This window comes from Tachysurus fulvidraco, chromosome 17, assembly GCF_022655615.1.
Source record: "Tachysurus fulvidraco isolate hzauxx_2018 chromosome 17, HZAU_PFXX_2.0, whole genome shotgun sequence".
NCBI lineage: Eukaryota > Metazoa > Chordata > Actinopteri > Siluriformes > Bagridae > Tachysurus > Tachysurus fulvidraco.
The window spans coordinates 15,324,703-15,349,551 of record NC_062534.1 but is presented as its reverse complement, the minus strand read 5'-3'; the positions used below and the strand labels follow the sequence as shown (position 1 = coordinate 15,349,551).

The 24,849-nt window shown below is 37.5% G+C and overlaps 1 protein-coding gene across 2 annotated transcripts; it reads left to right on the top strand.

Moving 5' to 3' along the window:
- The first annotated feature begins 226 nt into the window (after positions 1-226).
- gabra4 (gamma-aminobutyric acid type A receptor subunit alpha4) lies at positions 227-24,470 on the top strand. 2 transcript variants are annotated; one of them, XM_027135120.2, is made up of 9 exons: positions 227-835; positions 1,050-1,168; positions 5,820-5,887; positions 6,339-6,559; positions 7,563-7,645; positions 10,559-10,693; positions 13,201-13,353; positions 19,235-19,503; positions 21,163-21,553. In XM_027135120.2, exons 1-9 carry the CDS (start codon positions 741-743, stop codon positions 21,241-21,243), a joined length of 1,224 nt encoding a protein of 407 aa, XP_026990921.2. In that variant the 5' UTR covers positions 227-740; the 3' UTR covers positions 21,244-21,553. The 2 variants fall into 2 exon arrangements, with proteins under 2 accessions (XP_026990921.2, XP_026990920.1); XM_027135119.2 differs by lacking the exon at positions 21,163-21,553 and adding an exon at positions 22,895-24,470 and having other exon boundaries at positions 231-835.
- Positions 24,471-24,849: the final 379 nt, after the last annotated feature.

Below are 24,849 nucleotides of genomic sequence, written 5' to 3'. Positions count from 1 at the left end.
TAATTGCAATCCTTCGAGAAAAGTGTCTATAACACTTAATCTAACACACACTGATTAATACCTGCAGGCTCACGTTGAAATTTACACCTCTGATTGAATGGATGAACATCAATTAACACGTAGGCAAAGTTTTCACGCAGTAACAAGGCATGGCTTGTCTTGTTATACTTCGCCATCACCCAAACGAAACAGCGTTGCCAGATTGGGCGGATTAACTCTCAGTTGAGAGAGGTTCACTCATAGTGGGGTTATAAAATCTGCATTCCCCTGGGAAATATTATGTATATCAATTCAGATTTACACTTTGGATTGGTTTATGATGAACTGGGAGGCTTTTAAAACCTTGAATGGATTAGAAACCGCCGGTTCAATCTGGCACGCTGTGCGCTGAGTTCTGCGTTCTTCTCACTGTGCGCTTGAAGCGCTGCAGACTCACAGCCCAGGTTTAGGCGCTGAGAATCTTGCACTGCAACATCTCCGTTCGCTATGAGGATGTTTTTACACACTGCCAGAGCTTTACCTTTGGATATATACCTCGCGTGAAGATATGGGACTTTAGACGGATTTTTTTTTTTTTTTGATTTTTTTTTTTTTTTTTTTGCTTGATTTTTGTATAACTGGTGTTCGAGAATTTTGGGGTGATGGTTTTAGAGCATTTGGCGCTGATGCGCTCTTTTTCTCGCCTGCTACCTTTCCCTGGGACAAGACGTTTGGAAATGTGAAGGAGCTTGAAGTATGGCATGCAAAAGATGGTCTTGGCCAAGAAGGAGACGGTGATTGCAATGTGCCCCACTTACATTTCCACACTCTTCTACTTTCTGTGCGTTACGGCTTGGTGAGTTCCATACACGTTGCGCACTCGCGTCTAGTTTTGGCACCATATTCTAACATCGAGTTCGAACACATTCGGGTCACATATGAAGTCAAGTTCAAGTGCAGTGGCACTGTTCTACGTGTCTGAAATGACAGATAATGATATTGACGTTTTCTGTGCTTGCGGGTCGATGGCGCATCCTAACGCGTTATGTCTTGTTGCGTGTCGTTTGCAGCATTAAGAAAATCTCAGGTCAGGTAAAGAAGGATGAGAAGTTATACCCTGAAAATTTCACCCAGATCTTAGACCGACTTCTGGAGGGTTATGACAACAGACTGCGCCCTGGATTCGGCGGTACGTATCAAAAGTAAAGAACTAAAAATATATAAAACAGTCGACCAGTGTAATAGAGTGCATCATCTTTAAGGGAAGTTGTATAATAAATTTATTAGAATTAATCTGAAATTCAGATGCTTTCCTACCTACAGTGTCTATAGTCCCTCCTTTTTATTGGAAGGATGCTGTCTGATATCACATCATAAAATACTGAATTATCACTTATTATTCACTATATTGAATGATCAAATACGGTTTAGAAAGAAAATTAACTCTTACAAAGTGTGCTAAAATAGTGTACATTGTTAAATAAAGGTTTTCAGCATTCATTTGGATTCAGTTTTATTGTAAATGAAAATGTGTGTAACTCAAAGCTGAAAACTCTGACCTCCTACATGTTGGTTAGTGCCTTCTATATTTCTAATGTAAATCTAATAAGGTTTAATCCCCTTAAAACAATCTGGAAAGTATGCTCAGTTTGTCCAGGCTAACCAGAATAAGAGAACATGTGAACATTTTATTCAATTTTTTTTTTAAACCCTCACTGCTCACTCAGGAAATCTCATCCACACCCACAGACACTTTTGACCATTGCCTCTAGCTCAAACATTCTTGATCAATCCCTCCAGCTCCCACAGCTTTTCACCAATGTCTGCAGATCATACAGAACGTCAACCAATCCCAAAAGATCCCAAAGACAGTCCTGACCCATCTTTCCAACTTCTAAAGACAGTCTTGATTAATTCCTTCAGCTCCCACAGATAGTCTTGATCAAACTTTTTTGCTCCTACAGACTTCCTCAATCCCTACAGCTACTGTACCACAGGCAGCCTTGATTGATCCCTTCAGCTCCCACAGACAGCCTTGATTGATCCCTTCAGCTCCCACAGACAGTTTTGATCAATCCATTTAACTCCTACAGACAGTCTTGATCAATCCTTCCAACTCCCAAAGACAGTCTTGATCAATCAGACCAGCTCCAACAGGCAGTCATGATCAATCCCTCCAACTCCCACAGACAGTCTTGATCAATCCCTCCAGCTCCACAGACAGCCTTGATTGATCCCTTCAGCTCCCACAGACAGTTTTGATCAATCCCTCCAGCTCCAACAGGCAGTCATGATCAATCCCTCCAGCTCCCACAGGCAGTCATGATCAATCCCTCCAACTCCCACAGACAGTCTTGATCAATCCCTCCAGCTCCAACAAGCAATCTTGATCAATCCCTCAACCTTCCACAGACATTTTGTCCAATCCTGCCAGCTCCTGCAGAAACCTTTGATCAATCCTGCAAACTCCGACAGATACTCGACCAAACCCGTATACTCCTGCAGATACTTTTACCCAATGATGCCAACTCCTGCAAATTTTTTTGACCAATCTGATCTGCACCCACAAACATTTTTGAACAATCCTGTCATTTCCCACAGAGCATACTTATGCAAATGCTTTTTTTTTTTGTTGGGTCTCGCCATGGTGGTCAGTCAGTAATGTTCAGCTTTTTTCAAAACTTGAAGCTTTCCAGCATGATTGCCCCTTTCATACAGTTTTGAATGTGCTCTGTTCAGTCTCATACATATTTAAATATACATATGAAAACATGCTCAGATTTGACAAATTAGACATTACCTTGCTAGCTCATCCACAGACACCTTCCCCAAGCGGTATGCTAAAAATGTGCTCTTGAGCCTTAGTAAGCCACATTTCCCATACCAGCATTTTTCCTTCTAACACATGAGATTCAACAGCTTATTGCTGAGTCGAAGTGTTTGTGCTAGAGCAGGGAGAACACCATGCAGGCAGAGGTTTACTCCAGAACCAGGTTTTGGGAACTTGTGTTGTAAGAAATAAATGCAGATGTTGGTTGCATGTATTTATGACATATGCATATGTTATCATGGAAAAAACATAACTTATCTTTAGAGAAGTGTGCATCAGTTGTTTTATAGATTTTTTACCCAAAGTTTTGGTGTAATTTTCCCTATTAACATTTACTAAACTCTTACAATGATCCACTTAAAGCATATACCAGACGTGTCAGACGAACTGTATGCCATGGCCTGCTGCATGTTCTGATGAACTAAATTTAGATTCATGATCATTCGTAAGACTTGAGAAAGTGCTATTCTCTTTTACTCCACTAGGGGGCAAAATAGAGGAATTAAATCGGCTACTTAAAGAATGTGCTAATGATGTGTAACTCCTCATTAGCAAGCTGCAACCATGTCTTTCCAAAAGAATTAATTATGGACTTCACAGCAATGGGACTAAATACTTATGCAATCCCAACTAAGTTTTTTTATGTGTACCGTAACACAAATATAGGTGAATAGAGGAGATATTTTTGTATTATTGATGTAGTAAATTAATTGGCTTACTTGCCTTAAATTTTATTTACAATTGTAATTTAACCATTTATCTAAGACTTGTGGTTTATATCCACTGCAATGATCTGTGTTGCTATTGGAAACTGGTGATAGGGTAATGCAAAGGAATTGTATGCAAGTAAGCAAGCACAGTCTGACCTCAACCTGACAGATGGACTTGTTTGAAGAATTTTGTATTTGTTCAAATATATTACATAGTTAAATTTAAAAAAAAATTCTGTCTGCTATTTGAAAATTTGGTTCAGATGTGAACATGTGTATAAAAACGCAATTGCAAAACAATAAATGTTTTACAGTATGCTGTGAACAACCTATGTCTCAGACAGGCTTATTGACTGTTCAGTTGGTGTTCAGTTAATCATGGATATTTTTAAAATAAATGCAATGCAAATCACTGTTGATAATAAAATGATAGTACAACACTAGACCTGATTTTTTACTTTTGCAAGGATTGCGAGTGTTTAGTTCTATGAGAGTGTTTAGTTCTATGTGCTCAGCATCATGTTTCACATTTTTGCAATGATCACCAGATAAACAATTATTTTCTCTGAAGTTCAGCATGATTCTCCTCATCAGGAGTCATATGTTCAGGACAGATTTGGACTCTGTTGGAGGTATTTGGAAGGGCTTGAGTTAAATTGTATTTAGGTGCGAATGTTGGCCACGGTAGTACTTGAAACTTGGCAGCCGAGCTGTTTGTCTTCTTCTTTTTCTTTTTAACTGTTTTCTCTCAGAACTTTCAGCTGGCAGGGTAATGATGCAGTGTCTGCCTTCTGCAGCCATTTATTTAATGTTTGAATTCAGTTCAGTCCATAAAGTGTGCAACCCAAATGAGCATGCTATGGCAAAAGCATGTTCAGTGAGATAACAGATGTGAGATGTGAGAACTACAGTAACTTCAGGAGATTTTTTGTGTATTTCAAGTCTTCTTGTTAGATTCAGAGCCATAATCATCATTTTCAGAGCAATCATGTGGGAAGGCAAACTCAATGTGCTATAAAGAGTTCTGGGGTATTTTTCTCTGATGAATATTACAGACTAAGTCATCATATAATACTACAAATAATACAATGTTTTAATGCCTGTTCACTTTTTTTATAAGAGGTTTTAGTTTGTATATTATTTAAAATCCACAGCTAAATAAATAAGTTGATAAAAAAAAACAAAAAAAAAAAACAAAAAAAAAACATGTCAGCAAACATTACAGGAATAGGATATAGTCCAGTATTACATTGGGAATGGTAACGTTTTTATAATACTCTAATTGTCCATTTTAATACGAACACCTATACAACTGCTCATTTATGCTTTAATCTAATCAGCCAATCATGTGGCAGCAGCACAATACATTAAATCATGCAGATACAGGTCAAGAGCTTCAGTTCATGCTCCTGATAGACTAGTTTGAGTATTTCAGAATATTTCAGAATCCTGGGATTTTTTACTCAGAATGGTGTGAAAAACAAATGACAATTATGTCAGTGGAAACACTTTGTTGAAGAGAGAGCTCATAGGAAAATAACTAGACTGGTCTGAGCTGAGAGGAAGCCTATAGTAACTCAAATAATTAGTCTTTACCACCATGATGAGCAATAAAGCTTCTTGGCATGCACAAAATATTCATACAAACTGGACAGATGACGTCTGGAAAAAGACTAGGTCTGCAGTCGGGTGAGGCATTTTTTTGTGTTCGACAGCCATTCTGTGTAAACTCTCCAAACTCTTTTGTGCGAAAATCTCAGCAGATCAGCAGATTCTGAAATACTTAAACCAACCCATCTGGCACCACTAAACATGCCATGATTAAAGTCACTCTTTCCACATTCTGATATTTGTTTGAACATTCAATGAAGCTCGTGACCTGTATCTGCATGATTTTATGCATTGTGGTGTACAGGGTTCTGGGGGGCACGGTGGCTTAGTGGTTAGCACGTTCGCCTCACACCTCCAGGATCGGGGTTCGATTCTCGCCTAAGCCTTGTCTGTGCGGAGTTTGCATGTTCTCCACGTGCCTCGGGGGTTTCCTCTGGGTACTCCGGTTTCCTCCCCCGGTCCAAAGACATGCATGGTAGGTTAATTGGCATCTCTGGAAAATTGTCCGTAGTATGAGAGTGTGTGTGCCCTGCAATGGGTTGGCACTCTGTCCAGGGTGTATCCTGCCTTGTTGCCCGATGACGCTTGAGATAGACCCGAGGTAGTTGTACAGGTTGTAGAATTTCTAGCAGAGACCTAAATTGAAGCCATAGCATACCAAATGAATAACAGTGTCTATCCTTTATTAGGTCCAGTGACTGAGGTAAAGACTGATATCTACGTCACTAGTTTTGGCCCAGTATCTGATGTGGAAATGGTATGTATGAATAAAAACCGATCCTTAAAAATGGGGATAATTCACATGAACAAATTGTAGCTGTTCTTAAAATACCCACTAGTACTGAAAGCATCAGTCATACATACACAATATATAAAGATGATATATAATGTAAACTCTCAACCAGCCTATTATCAAGCAAATCAGGTTATCAGGAGAACAACATGTACTATAGTGAATATTCAGCAGTGATTTTTTTCTGGATGATGTAATCAGTACTCTGAAGTGTTTAGTTGCTGTAAATGCACCATTGCACTTTAGAAAAATAAAAAAAGACATTCAGACAGGGAACATGATTAATCACACACTGAAAATAACCAACAATATACTGATGCAACAACCATTTTAGCATATAAACGTCAAGTCAGGGTTCCATGTTTCATGTTTGAAAGCTCACGTCCGGTTGCTTTGATTCTGCATTTCTTTTCAGGAGTACACAATAGATGTGTTTTTCCGACAGACGTGGGAGGACCGAAGGCTTAGGTATGAGGGACCAATTGAGATTTTGCGACTAAATAACCTGATGGTGACCAAAGTGTGGACTCCTGACACCTTCTTCAGGAATGGGAAAAGATCTGTGGCTCACAATATAACTGCCCCGAACAAACTCTTCCGCATAATGAAAAATGGCACAATCCTTTACACCATGAGGTACATATAAGGAATATACTTTAATAAAAATGTAAAATGTACATAGATTTATGTGCAGATATGTATATAGACAGATTTGTAAAGATTGCAACTCTATTCTGTTTATTAAGAACTGAATTGAAGAGTTCTTCAGATCCTTTTTTAACAAGATGACATAACAAGTACATTTATTTTGTCTCAGGAAATATTTATTATAGTTTTTTTTCATTAAGTGCATTATGGGTAAGAGTGTTTGCCTTGCACCTTCAGGGTTTATGGTTTTATTTCCACCTCCAACCTGCCTGATGCAGTGTTTGCATTTTCTCCCAGTACTCCTGCTTATTCTCTAGTTCAGAGGCATGTGTTGGAGGATGATTGGCATCTTTCAATTATCCGTAGTGTGTGAATGTATGTTTATGTGTGCGATTGCACTCTGTGATAGGTTGACACTTCATCCAGAGTTTTCCCCAGCCTTGTATCATGAGTCCCCTGGCATAGTCTCCAGGTTCATGGATAAGCAGTTTAGATCATTTTCCATTAGCAGTAAGTTATTACATGTAGAGCCTCTCTAATGACATCCATATTTAATCATAATGTTTATGACTTTGTGAGAAAGATATGGATTAGAAGAAATGCATGGATTAGTAAGACATAGCAAAGCATGGACATAAGAATGTTAAATGTGGCTACATTTGGATTGCTCATATATACAGGGTTTAATAATCAATTTTTTGCAAAATGAATCTTCTACTCCTGGAAAAAGACGTCCAGTAACTAGTAAAATGTGTGAATATTTATACATCATGTCTTTAAAAAATAAGCACACTCCACTTTTTACATACTTTTTCTTGTGTAACTAATTCATAACCTCAACTCTTTTATCTCATTCTGACAGTTTACTGTATTGATCTTACTCTTGAACTGTAATAAGTCATGGCTGCGTATTATTTTTCGTATGAAGGCATGTCAGTATATCACATATGTGTCACATGTGTCATTTGTGCTTGTTTGTGTTGCTTTACAGGCTGACAATCAGTGCAGAGTGTCCAATGAAGCTAGTGGATTTTCCTATGGATGGCCATTCCTGTCCACTTAAGTTTGGCAGCTGTAAGTTTCCTCATTCTCTTAATGTGACCAGTTTGGTGCAGTAGGGTTGCAGTGAAGTTAATGTCACTGCCAACTTTTCCCATTACAGTTTGTAAAAGCACTGATGAGTATTTCCGAATTACTTCTAATTATAAAGACTAAACTTTAAAGAGTCGCTCTTGCATTAAGGCAATCATTGTATGCAGGGTATTGGCCTTATTATAGCTGGGGATACAGTAAACTGTGACTTGTGTTGAGCCATATAAGTTCAATGAATGAATGTTTGTTGTACATGAGAATGTTATGATTAGAATACATGTATAGACCAGAAAAAAAGTTTTTTACACCACTGATAATTTTTGTTATTATTATCTTCTACTATTATTTTTGAATAATACAAATCTTTATATTATACAACATAAGGAATTATGCACGTGTTTATAAAAAAAATACATTATGTGTATTTTTTAAATAGACACTTGAATCTTGGTAAATCTTGGAGAATCTTGTAGATCTTGTTTCAACCAGGAGATTTTTTCTTAAAGTTCGCAAATAGGCAAAGCCAGTTCTTAATGTATGCTGCTGTGTTGGATTTAATTTGAGGTAAAAACTAGTTATTAGTAATACTTTTGTCTGAGAATAACTGTATGGGCGCTGAGATATACAGTTGTTACATTTTGCTGGGTTAATTCAGGATTGATGAGACAGAAGGCAGGCTTGTGACAGCTCAAAAGGATTCTTTATTCTTCCCTCTTACTTTTCTTTTGTTTTTATGCCTCTGAGCTGCCTAGCTCTCTCTCTCTCTCTCTCTCTCTCTCTCTCTCTCTCTCTCTCTCTCTCTCTCTCTTATTGGGGAAAACACCTAATAGCTCAAAGAATTACACAGAAGTAACCTTGGTTTGAGAGTCATCAAGTTACATACAGTACAGTACCTTTTTACTCGCCTCCTCTTTGCCCACAGCCGATGCTTGGCCATGCTCTCTGCCACAACAGTGTATATTAATTCTAACTCTTTGAACATTTTGATTGTATAGTAATATGGAGATTTGTGTTATTATTATGACAGACACCCATAGCCTGAGTTCTGATTTTGAGGTTCAGACCATCTTTTTTTTTTGTGGCTTCATATCTTTGAGGCTACAAACCATTAAAGGAAGGAAGCTGACAATTAAGGAGGTAGAAGGGAATGTATTAGTGGAATAAAAAAAGACTTGATAAAGACCCAAACTTGTCCAAGCATGAACAGTTTTGCCTGAAATACATCCACCAGTGCAACCCTCCCTAAATAAGAAGCTCAGAATGGTGGCAAGTAAATGGTCTGTATTTGCAGTGAATCATATTTATAGGGTCTAATGTAATGTGGAAGCAAAGTGCCTTGAATCTCAGTATAAAGCAGCACTGAATTTTATGGATGTTCTTGTGCAATTCAATCTCCATTTGTCACATGCAGAAATATAAATTAGCTCCTTTAATTGCTCTTTTTTTTCTGCGAGCGTGTATAGATGCAAAATTAGATCTGAACAAAGAATCCCTCTATCAGCACCTGCCTCTATGGTGGTCAGTCAGCAAAAAAGGAAAGCTAAAAAGCAGAGGGGAAAACTAATCTCTGATCGAGGCACTCTGTGGTTGGTGTACAGCAGGAGGCTTTTATCTTCCCGAGCCGACAGATTTGTAGATAAAATCAGTCCAGGAGATGGGGAAAAGAAAAGCTTGACTGGCGAGAGGGTTTTCAGAGCCCCTCCCTCTGCTACCCAAAGTCGTTAGATTGTGACTTTGTGGAGGAGGACACACAAGTTTCTGTTTTTTTAAAAAGGAGGTTTCATTAATCTCGGTTTGGGAGAATAGTTAACTTGACTCTATTGTATATGCCTGAGGGGAAGCAGGCAGACAGGTAGCTGATGGAATCCTGCAGAGCTGACAAGGTCACTAAGGTTTTTTTGGGGTTTTTTTTGCCCCGGGACAATGTAGACCTATTCCGGGTCCTACCTTCTCAATCTCTCTCTTTTGTACAATGGTCATCTTCTGATGAATAATTATGTTATTTTAATTATGATGCTCATTTTTGTAATGGGTTTACTTAATTTTTTCCTTCCTGTACTTGTACGTTTGCATGTGCTTTAACCTCACATGCACCCCTCATATTGTTGCTTGAGTGTTTCTGTCATCACGCTTGTGCAATGTCTTAGCTCTGCATCACACTACTTCTTTGTCTCAGCTCTTCGTAACACTACTGTGGGGACTCAGAAAGAAGGGGGAGGTGACAGAAAAAGATGGATGGTCTCAAAGGAGGACAGGAGAATTGGGACTATGGGAGCTGAAAGATGGACCAAAATCCTCAACATATACTCAGCTCTTCATTTGGCTCTTGATGTATAGAGCGATACTCCAGTGTATTTCACATCCACTGAGCTCTGCCCGGTTTTCTATGATTGCTCATTTCATGCTTGTTTGTGTAGCAGTAATTGCAGTGTGTAGTGTGACTGCGGTGTGACTGAGTGTGAAGTCCTCACGTGTGTTCGAACACTGACTGAGACACACCGGGGACACGCTGGAGATGACAGTCAGCCATCATGTGTCATATCTTGTCCTATCTAAAATTAACCAATACTCATGAACATGTTCACAGAATTGATATAAACACATGCACCTTTCCATGCTAATTCCACTTCTCAGATATTGAAACATCACTTCTAACTTCCTCACTCTTCTCTGTCCACTCTGTCCATCTGCAGGCTCAAACACTGCTCTCAAAATAACTTTTATTTCAAAATCACTGTGACATTACAACAGATCAGCATTTTTTGACACCTTTTTGTTTCTTTTTTCATTTTTCCCTCTCGATTTTCCTCATCATACACACACATACACTCAGTGCCATGACATATTGTATCCAGCTCATCTTTCTTGAAAAAATAACAGTGTTTATCTCCCTAGATGCTTACCCTATGACTGAGGTGATCTACACATGGACCAAACACTCTGTGGAAGTTCCTAGTGAGTCGTCCAGCCTTGTTCAGTATGATCTGATTGGACATACTGTCTCCAGTGAAACCGTCAAATCTATTACAGGTACACACTCGGATCCTTCGAACAAAATGACAAATTACCTTCTGTTGCAGATAAAGTATAGCTTGAGTTGTTTCTACACCAAATGCATTAAATGTAGTAATAAATTTTAAGGTTTATATCAAATCACTTGGGACACCGAAGGAAAGGAAAAGAAATATACGTCAGATATAATCACAAATATTGTACACCATAATTTCAGTGGGGATAAAAACTCACAGAGTGTCTTTAGATATATATGTCTTATTTCTCTTCCTTAGCAAATCTTTTGTGGCTGACATGGTGTATTATATAATACTGATATAATTCAGGATTGTAGGATTTTACGGTCAGGACATTTTAGTGGGTAAGGATAAGATTTCTTTGAACATTCCATGTAAAACAGAAAGTAGAGTAGAGTTGAATAAAATATAGTGTAATATAAAGAATACAATAGAATAGAATAAAATAGAATAAGTTATATTTTTTTGTGCCAACAGCCACAACACTAGCAGGAAAGGGAGAACTAGGACTTGCACAAATGCAGCACAACACCTAAAGTACAAAATATATTTAATACCATGACAAAATATTACAATTAAGCAAGAGTGACTACACATATCCATTGCTCCAATGTTTTTTACAAACTGAGCTCTCTGTACAGATTGTACTAAACTACTACAGGCAGTAGATTCAGTTTAGAACTGTAAGTTAGACAGTTAACAGTTAATCTAATACATGTACAGTGGACATAAATACAGTGACACACTAAAGAAATAGTGCGATATGCAACGTAGTATGGTAGCTACGCATCATCATTGTAGACTCATATGTCCATGAATCTGGTATCCATTTAGTTAACAGATTAAATCGTTCTAAGTTTAAATCCCAGGAAGGTCAGAAAGCTGCTGCTGGGCCATTCAGCAAGACCCTTAACGCTCACCATCTCAGCTATATTTCTGCCTCACCTTGCTTTTGAAAAAAGTGCCTGTGAAATGAATACATGTTTGGAGGAAAACAGAAACGGAGAGCACTCAGCGTTATAAATAAATAAACGCTAAAAATAAACTACGAATTTAAATGCATTACAATGGGATTTTTTGCTGCTTTCAGTATAACCGCACGCTTCACATCAAACAGATGGTCCAAACACATCCATTTCATTAGGCTCATTTTAGAAAGCAATAAAAATGAGCAACAATAAATATATTCATTCATTCATCTTCAGTAATCACTTTATCGTCAGGGACGTGGTGCATTCATAAGCAGGAATACACCCTGGATGGATCACCAGTCCATTGCAGGACACCTTGCATACAGGCATTTACATTCACATTCATCTGGGGCATTTTAGCAAAGCTTATCCACCTTCTGTTTTGGAGAAGTGGAAGGGCACCAGAGAACCTGAAGGAAACCCACACGGACATAGAGAGAACTTCACAGAGACATTATAGTTCCAGATTATAGTTAATTCTTTATTATTGCATACATACGTTTTAGATCCACTCTCAGCTGTTTTGTGTTGAGAGCTTGGTGTTTTTTTTTCACTGTCACAAAATACAATTGTCCTTTATCTTACAAACAAACCACCAGTTTGTGTCTTATTATTTCTTATTTAAGCAATATCGCATGAGCACGAGTGGGGTTATACCGAATGTCGGTGTGGCTGTGATGCTGTGGTGTTATAGAGGAATCCACAGGAAGCCACTTCGATATTTTCACAGCGACTTATTTTTATCTCACACAGTATATCCAAATAAAAAAAAGTTAAGGGTTAAGGGCCTTGGTCAAGGGCCTAGCAGTGGCAGCTCGGTGGTGGTGGGATTTCAAAGATTTCCAGTGCGATATTGCTTTTAAACAGTGGTTCTATATACCGTACAAGAAAAGAATACTGTGTAAGTAACACAAAATTGCAAAATGTTCTCTCTATATTTGCTACATTAGTGGAAATAAAATCGGAATCTAAATCACATTCATTTCTACATTCCTGAAAAGGGTGTTTTCGGTGAATTTGGCCTCTCTGATTCCTTTTAATCAAATGGCAAGCTTTCAACGTCAAACGCTACATTCCTAAAAAATATCTGCTGGTGATGTCACAAACATGGTGGATACAGACGAGTGGAGTTATACACACAGTGAACATCCCAGTGCAGTTATAAGAAATATAAGCATTTCTTAGAACACCGCTCGACCAACCAAATTAGACCAGAATTAACTGTTGTATAATACTCGTTGTATAGCAGTGTGCCTATTTAAAGAACGTACTGTTCTCACTTTTCTGGGTCACAAACACACTTTTAAAGAGAACAGTGAACAAATCATAAGTTTGTTTTTTTTTGTTTTTTTTTCTGTAATGTGGCATAGCTCGTTGTAAAACAGGCTGAAACTTTTTAACTAATCATAGCCGGAACATGATATGATTTGTTTAATATTGTTTTCTCTCTGTGTGCACAAAAAATGTGGAGAAAATTTAGAAGCCATCTTGTGATTTATGAAGTTTAAGCTGTTTCCTGTTTCCTGCTCTGTTTCAGGTGAATACGTGGTGATGACTGTCTATTTCCACTTGAAACGGAAAATGGGCTACTTCATGATTCAGACGTACATCCCATGCATCATGACAGTAATCCTTTCCCAAGTGTCCTTCTGGATAAATAAAGAATCTGTGCCTGCCAGAACTGTCTTCGGTGAGTATTAATCACAAATCCCCTGGAAAGTTCCGGCTCTTTCTTTCTCATAGGTTGAAACGACATTGTCATGCAAATATAGACGAGCAAAGGAGTGGAGAGAAAATGCTGCCTGCCTTTCTCTTTTGCTCACTTTCTGTCTTTGTCTCTCACACAGCTTTTCACATCTAATCTAATGACGTTTCCCCATTTTCCTACTGTTAGACTTTGAGTCTTTAGCTAAATACTGTAGGGGTTAATTGTCTGTAGGCCTGAACAATCTCAACTCTCACTCTTTCTTAGGTTCTCTCTCTCTCTCTCTCTCTCTCTCTCTCTCTCTCTCTCTCTCTCTCTCTCTCTCTCTCTCTCTCTCTCTCACACACACACACACACACACACACACACACACACACACACACATACACACACATACACACACACTCGCATGCACATGCACCCCCCTGTGTCTTGCTACACTTTACCTGGGGCTATGGTGATGCTGAGAATAGCACGCTCTCATTCTTTGCTGGGAAAGTGTACCATTGACCCACCTTTAGAAGCTTCCTGAAAGTGTGGTGTGTTTGGAGTGTTGCCAACAGAGTGGGCATGAACGTGTTGATAGTGACACTAGTGTGAGATGAAGGACAGTAGAGAGAGTAAAAGCAGCAAAGAGAGAGGACTGTGAACACTTGATATGATTAATAGTCTTTAACAGTGTTTAATAACGCATACGATATTTCAAGTGGGCACAATATGGTATCATCAGTGCTTAATTTGTTTTCTCAGTGCTGACTTTTTTTAATTGATGCAGCGTAGGAATGTTTTAGTGATCCTTCTATATCATCATTGTGTCTATAATGACGGTGTATAGAATTCTCCTGAGAGTCGGGGTATTTGGCTGATGGCTAATGATGAAGGCTGCCATACATAATGACTCACTGTGTTGATATATGGAGTATGTATGCTTTTTAGTCACACCTCGGTAATTAAAGCTGTAAATGCTGTGTGTGTTTGTGTGTGTTTGTGTGTGTGTGTGTGTGTGTGTGTGTGTGTGTGTGTGTGTGTGTGTGTGTGTGTGTGTGTGTGTGTGTGTGTGTGTGTGTGTGTGGTTACTGCTGGGCATAAATCAGTGCCCTCATCCTTAACTCAGCTGCAGTTGTTTTAAGGATGTGGTCCTACTGCGACACGTCTCATGATCTTGTTTAATCCTAGATGTAGGAGATTAATGGACTATATGGGCAACCAGATTAGTTAAGCATCAGAGAGCTAAAGCAAAGCATGCTTAGGTCCTAAAAAAGGGGTCTGTGGAAGATTGCATATTTCCAGTGGTGGAAAGGATAAGCACAGACCTGAGTAAAATTACTGCTACTGTAGCAACAATTAACTGTGTAAAAGTACCAGGGCTGTCAAGTGTCACGCATTGAGCGTGACAGTCACGCATTTCGGTCTTTTGTTGCACTCTCCCGCCACACATCGTATTTCTCACACAGAAAAACTTTTTGACTATTTATCATATATTTAATATGCCGCAGTGCCCAAAATGTATTAGTCCGCATCGCTGTCTCTATGGAACCGGGCAGAAATCAAGCGCGTCACCCCTGGAGTTCTTAGTCGAGCCTGACACTTATCAGCCAATCAAAAAGCAGAGGCTACACAATAGGCAATCAGAAAATAGCACTATCTGGGTAAGATTTAACGCAACAACCAATGAAAAAAAAACATTCATTATAGAGGGTATTTTCGATGGTCGGTTTGAACAAAACCTCAACACGAAACAGCTTGTCTCTGGACGGGACATTGTCCTCAATCATGACCCTAAAAGTGCTTGAGAGCCCTGAAGTACTGTTCAACAAAATTACAAATAAAAGTAAATAAATGATCTGGTGAAAATTGATTTGAGTAATTACTTTTATTTACTTACTTATTTTAATTTATTTGAAATTAAAAATTGTATATGTTATACAGCTACTCGGAAAATTGTCTTTTTTTATTCTGTTTTCATGTTAACTAAGCAAGGTCACTATCCTAAAGTTATCCTACACCACCTCAATTATTTACAGTTTATAAAGAAAGTTAACGTCATTAAGCTAACTAAATTAGGGGTTTGAACAGCAGTGGTTTGTTATTAGGTTTATTATCTATCTAGCTATCTCTTAAAAATGTCTTATTCACAATTTCCTGGAATTGTTTAGTTGAATCCAGTTTAAGCATTCACACTGTAAAACATAAGAAAAAACTGACTAGCCTGTTTAGTTTACATACTGTAGCTAGCTAAAGGCTCACCTGTACATGTTTCCACATGCTGGTTGGATGCTGAGCAATGAATTTGTTCACAGACCAACATTAAGCTATTTCAAGATAACTGATAAATGCTCATTTGTCTCTAGTGTACTCAGACATTGTTGCTGAATCTAAGCATTTGACATCTGGAGTGTTGTGATATGTTTAGCTCTTGAAATTTAATTATTTTATTTGAACATACTGTCTTTTAATTAGCTTACACATTTGAAGGATATAGAACAGTAACAGTGATTAATAAAGAAGTGATTCTAAGTAATCATTTTGTTTTTAAAAACTCATTCTCGTATTTGTAGCATTTCCGCATTGTGATTAGCTAAGCCTGAAACTGATTAGATTAGCATCTCTGTGTGACTGAAAAGCAGGTATTACATTTGCAAAGATCCCACATAGTTAAAGGCAAACTTTTATTCTTTACTGCGTTTTAATAACGATTCAGGTTTAAGATTATTTCCAAATAATCAGAACGTTTCTTAACATGATGATAAAGTTAGTTTCATATTAGATATTCATCGCCAAGTTTACACCTATTATGCCAACAGCATTTAAATAGAGCCTGGAAAAAAAAATTATTCACACCTTATGAACAGGACATATGCTCTTTAATTGTGCATTCGTACTGTATTTTGAACAGTTTTTTTTTCAAATGTGTCGCACCACCTTTAATTATACTGGACAGACAATTATGTGCATGTAGAAGTATGAGCCTTTTACTCTGCTCTACTGGGAGCCTCACTCTAGCTGTCAAGACCAAATAGCACATTTAAAAAATGTAAATTAACCACAGTACACCCACTAACTACTCAATTACTGCTCATCCGCTTAAAGTTTAACGTTAGGGTTAGTGATGGTGTTACTTTTCTAACAAATCCAATTAAAATGCTCTTAATTGTTCAAGTTACTGTGAATTTTTCTACAAGATCTGGCTCACTGATCGTACTTCTTTTGCCAGAAGAGTCTCACAGTGCAGTGCAAATGTGCAGAAATCCAACCATTATGTACAGTGCTACATCTGGAATTTTCCTTTATTTGTAATGAATTGGATTGTATCATGCTAGAACTAGTTCTACAACAGGAACGTACTGTACAGGAATATGGGTGCTGCACAGATTTTGATAAAGAGTGACAGATATATGAAAGAATGATGTTAATCATCTAGTGCTGTTTTGAAGCGGTCCAGTTCATGCTGTATTACACTTGTGCTCTTGTGTTTTGAAATGCTTAATTTGATAAGTCAAGTGGATGATGAAATTCCATTTTGTAAGAGAGTGCTCATATAGGTTGATTTCTATTCTTGTGCGTTTGTGTTCTGATGTCTTTATATATGATATACTGTACTATATCTTGTGTGTCGGTGTGAGGCTGTTGTGTGTAATGTGTAAATATTGTCACGATACCTCTGTCCACTGTCTGATGCAGTCAAGCTTGTGTGTGTGTGTGTGTGTGTGTGTGTGTGTGTGTGTGTGTGTGTGTGTGTGTGTGTGTGTGTGTGTGTGTGTGCATGTTTGTGTGTGTAGGAGGAAGAGAAGAGGGATGCTGGTTGCCTTTTATGTTTGTGTGTATGGGAGTGTGTGGGGTGGTGACTCAAATTCTGGCACACTGGATGCTTTATGGCAGGGTTCAGGAGGAAACTCACGCATACACTCATTGTTGCTCGTTCAAAGAAATATATTTTAATTAACAATGAGTTAGGGGCGCCCCCGTGTGGATAAAAATGACACTAAGTTTTAGACCTGAATATCGCTGCTGTAATAATATGCCGTGTCACTCCAATACTTCAAAGTCCTCTCTGTGTACCCATAGCCATTTCTGTCTCTGAGACACTGTGTATCTTTGCAGCTTTTTGTTTTAGACTTGAGACATTTTTGGCACAAACAACCATTATTTTCAATACCAGTATCAGCATCATGACACTCACAGATCACTCTTGGCGTAACTGCTCATTAGTTTATAGTGATTCACTTCTTGTTTATCTCTATTTTATTCAACTGTGCCACATCTTTGGGAGCCTGGAACACAAACCCAGCCTGGAGGTATAGACAAAGCCTTCACACAAGCAAAGCTGAAGTAATGCAGCGGCTTTAGTAAAGCGAGCTGCATAGTAAGAGGAAGTTGTGCCACAAACAGAAAAAATGCAAAGCAGCAGATAGCACTGTATTTGTCAGAGGATGATGGCAAAAAAAAAAACATTAGACTCCTAATACCACAGGAGCTCAGAAAAAAGACAGTTATAAAATCAATGCTGGACTTAGACACGTGTAAGACACTCAGTGCATTGTGTGTATAAATAGATTCAGGAGGAATGGAAACAAGGCATCTCAATATATATATATTTTTAAACTTTAAAATATATATATTTTTTTTATGTGTACTGATAAAGAAATGTAAGCATCCATGCAGGTGTCAGTGCGAGGCAAAGAAGTCTAATAGGCAGGCTGTGATTCCATAATACCTTTGGATAAATTTGGCATACTGAATGTGCAGTACATAGCAATCTTACATTAGTAAACACACTTACACACATGCATATACAACTAAATAGGTTATTGATTAATGTAATTTTATCTTGTCGCAATTGCAATCCAGTATTATATTATCTTCTTTGGGTGTAACACAATGACACTATCTGTATGTGTATCTATATCTGTATCTTTATCAGGCTAGTGCTCTATTCGACCACGAGATCTAACCAGGAGGAGACACAAACAAACCAAACACTGCATATGAGAAACCAATCCAGGGATGAATATATGGAAGATGTAAATTCGGCGGTGTTATCACACCGGCATACATGTTCATTTTATAATGAACGTGTTCTTTGTTTATCCAGCAAGCTTCATATATGACTACTTTCTCACTGCTTGTCCACATAAAAGTAGAAGCCTCCCACTCACACGATACATAATGCCTTATGCCTTATGAACCTTTCTGGATGCCTTATGAACCTTTCTGGCAACCTGTTCATGCATGTAGTTGCTTCTGTTTAGAATAAATTATCTTGTGATGTATTCAAATCTGGTTATCCAATAGACTTAATTTTTTATTATACCGGTTTATTATTGAAGTGGCTTCACCACCAGAACTTAAATATTACAGTATGTGACTATATGGAACAAGCTTTATGACATTACAGGTGTGAATTAAATATAGACATGGGGAATGTTTGTGAAAGATTTTAGTCCTCCAGATCATTTTGAGCGTCTGATTCATGAAGGTTAACCATTACATACTGTTCATATTCTGTACTTTTACAGTATCTAAGTTTTGAACCACATAAGTTTTAATCCTTAATTCATGTTTCAAAAATGTTTTTTTAATTATTATTTTAATTTTTATTTATTTTATTTAATCTTACTTTAAGAGTTTTCAAGGTGGATAAATTTAGAAATGAATGATTTTCTGTTTTAAAAATGTGAGTAAAGTCGTCAAGTCAACGGATTACGGTGAATTGTCCAGCCAATGGATTTAAGTTTCATATTATATTTATATTGCAATGGGTTTATCATGTTTTCCAGTGTATGATTTACCATTAGCATTTGAAAACTGTTCACAGATTGCTTTTTTCTTTAATCAAAGTTTATTTTCGTGTTCTTTGATCTGTCAGGTATCACCACCGTCCTCACCATGACCACTCTGAGCATCAGCGCACGTCACTCTCTACCTAAGGTCTCCTATGCGACAGCCATGGACTGGTTTATTGCCGTGTGTTTTGCCTTTGTTTTTTCGGCTCTCATCGAGTTCGCTGCTGTAAACTATTTCACCAACGTGCAAGCAGAACGAGCGAAGAAGAAGGCAGCCAAGAATGCGGCCGCAGCAGCTGCCAAGAGCACTGCGTCGTCAGGCAAAGGCAAAGACACTGAGGAGATCCTACAGGTGAGTGTTGTAACCCAGTGTCTCCAATCAGATGTTGGCTAGATAGTGAAAATTGTTGGGGAAAAAAAATTAAATAAAACCACTCACTGCAATGCAATTGATCTAGGGGTTAAATGTCATTTACAGTAGGTTGTTGGATAGAAATCTAAATAATCTGACTTGGAAACAATATTTGTTAGAATGTGTGGTATAAAGCATAGACATTTTCCTCTAATATTTCTTAAAAAACCTCATTGAATATTGTTTAATGTTACATTACATTATTCCAACCAGAGGTTTGTAAAAACGTGTCATTTCACATGCAGACAAACAGACAACATACTGTAGCACCAGCCATGTGTTTCTCATGCTGCATTGCACACATAATCCTGTGCCAGAGGTTATAGATGTTATCTCTTAAAAATCTGCTCACTGTGAACATCAAGATTGGCAACAATGCTACGGTGGACAAAACCACATTGTGATTATTTTTCAACAAGCTTGTACTTTCAATTATTAAAAAAAACCGTAGTGCTCCTTTCGAGACGATTCTACCCTTTTAAAATTCATACACTAAACTGTAGAGTACACAGTGCAGTCTGTAGTACATTATTTGGGATCATTCAGTGCGATTTAAGATTATTTACAGCTTTAAGCTTCTGTTGCCCTCACAGTCCATTAATGGTTGTAAAATCACAAATACGTAAACAACAGTTGAAGACACACTTGATTGCTGATTAAATGGAAGAGTTCCTGGTTTGAGTGCATACTGTAGGCTTTGACTAAGCTGCCTCAAAGCCACATTTGTGATTGGTGCTTTCCAAACACATCCGAGCTTTATGAGGAGAAAGTCTTAATAAGGAAAGATTGCAGGCCGATGGTAGTTTTGTGGACCGCCATACGGATAACGGATTAATAAGGTTGCCTTGGCAACCGGGACAAGGCACGGCTGTAAAGACTTTTGCCAAGCTGCACAAAGGAATTAAATACTATTTTTCTAGACTGGGATAGATATATGGCTTTTTATAACCTAGTATGAGTTTCTTCCTCTTTTTGTTTAAATTTCTTTCTAAATAAATTAAAAAAAATTAAATAGACACGAGCAAAAATCAGCTGCATCTCTAGAAATTTAATTAATTATCGGTTGAAAACCAGTTAAAGGAGTTTTTTACTGTCCTGTACAGTACTCTAATAAAGAGTACTGTACAGGATCTAATAAAGGCTGTAAATTTTAGCTGCAGACGTTTATATCGTACGTACACAAAGGCCGAGGCAGGTTAGTGCGCTAAACATCACCACTGCGTCGCTCACACTATGAAACCCCAAGGGTGTCCTCCAGTTTTAAAGCAATATCAGTAACCCACATATAAGATTATAGTGCTTTCCAAAATTATTGGCACCCTTCAAAAAATAAGCAGACATTAGCGCATGAAGATAAAAAAATAATTATTTCTATTTGAATTTTCTAATAGCATTGTTTACTGCATTGTTAAACACATGCATGTGTGTGTGTGTGTGTGTGTGTGTGTGTGTGTGTGTGTGTGTGTGTGTGTGTGTGTGTGCGCCAAAATAACTGATACCAATATCGAATATTCTCCATATGTCTGCCATATGTCTGTCTGTCTGTACAAACAAACAAATTGACATTATAATGTATTTCTTCCTTTTATTACCTTTTAGTCCACTGAGGTCAGCTGGATTCTAACTTCCCCGTGTGCCCCACTTCCCACATTTTTCAGAACTTTCTACCATTTTTATTAGGATCGGAATATTTGTGCATTCTGTTAAAAAAGTATTAAATTGTCATTTCAATATATACTTTCTGAGATTTTCCATCTAGGACACATCTCACCAATATATGTTTTAATGTTACATTCTGATTTCTGTAAAGCTGCTTTCTGTCACTATAGAAATAAAACTGAAATTAAATTGGCTATTGTAAAATATAGGCATGGGAAAGTGATGATGGGATTTTTGCTTTTATTTTCAGAGCTTTTCTGAAGATTGATGTCATTATTGGCTCTGCTGAGTAACACGATATTTCATGATATTTACAAACCAATGTCTAAAAATTTAAATAATGGTTGAAAGCAAAGAAATATGTGTTTTTGTAATGGTTGTTTCTGAGAGAAGTTCACATGCACAAAAAAAGAAAATAAAGGAGCTTAAAATGTTCAGATTTTGCAAACCTTATTTAATGTTAGACATTAAATGAAGAATTTCAGAGATATTGTTCTGGATGTTTGTTGTTAAAAAAATAATATTAATTAAATGAATAAAAAAAATACATTTTAATATAAAATTGGGTAAAAGTAGAAAAAAATGTCCTATTTAAAAATCTCAAGTAAATATATACAACATTCTCCTGTATGATACGTCACACCACTTATTTTGGTTACATTTTCATTTTTGCTTATTTTCATGAAGGGCACCATTAATTCAGTTCATACACATTCACAGTGCAGTTTGGACTCCTGAATTTCTCTCTGTCCCTTTTGTATGGTGATGTAAGCTGTGTGGTTAGTACAGTTCCGCACGCCTCCACTTTCCACCCACTGACAGTAGAATAGCACATGCAAAAGCCTCTTACTGATGCATATGCATGAAAAGCAGGCCTATGCACATCTCCTGCTGGAGTTGATGCCTGAATAGACACACATAGTTTACTGTAGAGTCATTTGCATTTGAATAAAAGTCTTTTCTCTTTTTGTCCTGTTTAATGCCTTTTCATTTCTTATGACAGTGCACACAAGTATTTAGCTGTATGTCAAATACTGTAAGTAATTAACAGTAAGCAGCTATATGTTCAGTAGGGTACATATGTAATTAAGGTATAAAATACCATTCATTTGTGAGGTTAGGCATGAAGTGAAAAATTATGTCATGCACAATGCTAATCATACTAATATAATAAGCATTGATGGCTTAGGTCATTGATGTCTTCTGTTCCGTTTATGAGCTGGACTTCCTGTCTTTTGCATGTAAACTGAAAGTACTGTACACATACTGTAGTCTGGGTTCTCGGGTTTCCTTCCATCTCCCAGGATAGCAAGCCTTTAGGAGTGCAGGAGTGTGTGAATGTGTGTATGGTGCCCTATAATGGACAGGAATCCCATCCTGGGTGTATTTTCCCCTGTTCCTGGAACATTCTGTGAAGCCAGAGTGACACAATGGTTGCTAATATTAAAGTACACATTTTAAAAGGACGTAAAATAAGTGTTATTACTTTACAAAATAATAAAAAAATAAATACAAAAACGGAAATGACTGATGAAATCATGCTGTTGATCATAAAGTATTGATGTTAATGAGAATGTTGTTGGGAGATAATAAAAAGTGGAAGAAGGAATAGTTTAAAGGTCTCTTGGTTGTTATCAGCTGAACACTGTGTCTTTATTTATTTCTCCCACAGCAAAACTCAGACACTAATGGCAACCTACGCAAACGTGTAAACTCCACGACTCAGTCTCAGCCTGACCCTAAGGGCAGCCAAAGAAATGAAACCTGCAGCAGAAGCTCTATGACCGCATCCAAAGAGGTCCAGACAAGCCAGTTATCGTCCAGCTCAAGCACAACAAGCAGCTCCTCAGGCCAAATACGACTCCATCCCAAATCCTTCACCGAATCCAAAGCACAGATTCCAGCTTCAGCTTCCATAACCACGCCCCCACCTCCGCCTATGACGCCAACAGTCCCCGAGCGCTCGTCAACCAACACACCCACCGGCTCTGGCTCTCTACATCATCTTCTAGCTCCGAAGTTGGAAAATATGCAGAAAACAGATTCTAAGGCTGCATCCAGTGCTCCACCAGCAGCTTTTATGGGCGGGGCCAGCAAGATTGATAAGTATGCACGCATCCTTTTCCCTGTGTCCTTTGGGGCATTTAACATGGTGTACTGGGTGGTATACTTATCCAAAGAAACCATGGAAGCAAGAGGAGCCTAATCACTGAATTTTCAGATTTTGTTAAATTTCTTAAAAGCAAACAGCAGATAAAGGGCACAACATCCCTCCAAGGATCAAGCAAATTCAACACAATTTCTAGAATCTTCTTTAAATCAATGGACAAACAAAACAGCCTGGACACGCACCTCACAAGATCATCGGGGTAACATAATTCCAAAATCTTTTAGAGGTTGTCATTGAGTCTTTTTACAGAATGAGCATGTGGATATATGTAAAAAAAAAAAAATAATTGAAATTTTTTTTTAGATTTACTAACCCATTTAAAACTGGTCATAAAATGGCAGGCACATTTATTGTTAAGCACGTAGGTGTAAAAATGGAAATATAAAAAAAGGAAAACCAAACAATTTCTTTTCTTTTCTTTTTGTTCTATTAGTATGTATGTGTATTCTGGCAAATCTGCTTCTGAATCACAATTTGTTTTCATGTTGAGACACATTTATGAATGTGTTAACAGTTAACAGGCTGTCTGAAAGATGAGGTCAGCAGTGAGGAGATTTCTCATAAGGAATCTGCTTTGAGTGAGTGGATATCTGACCATCAGTAGCAGATCTGTATGCATGTCTTTTATGTCTTTCAGGAGAATTCACTAGCTAGTGTATCATTTATTTTCTTTTTACTTTACAAGTGCATCGTATGCTTTTGAATCAACACAAAACTAAACTTTCACCTTGCACCAGTTTGTATTTTGGTTTGCTCTTACAATTCCCTTACTATAATGTGTTCTTCCATTAAGTAGTGGTTCACTGGAAATTTGTAATGTTGATGACATTAACGAGTGAGTAGTAAAACTAGACATAATGAGTAGGAGTACTGAGAGTATCCATACTAACATTATATATTATGTATGACATTAATATTATGTTTATATAATTATCCATTTTGTACACATGTATACACAATACAAATTTACTTCACTATAAGTATATAATTTTCATTATACATGGGATGCTAGCCATTGTTGACATTTTGGTGAAAAGCATTGGAAACTTACCATTTTATCTTTCTGACTATTTTGAAAATGTCAGAACATTATATATATATATATATATATATATATATATATATATATATATATATATATATATATATATATATATATATTTATTTTATTTTTTTTTTTCTGGAACCATTGTTTGTTACATCCTCCAGTTACTTTGTCATTAACTCTACAACTCTTGACTGGTTTTCAAGCCTATTACCAGCACTGAGTCTGAGTCAGCAGGCCTACACCTCATCACATCCCTTAATCATACCCGTATTGATCACTCAGTCATTAACACAACAGCCCAACATCCTTCATTCAGCCAATTTCATCTAAAATGAGAATGTATTTTGCATTCCTAACCCCAAGCCATTAACGGTACATCGTTTTATTTATGAAGCCTTTGAACATTTTT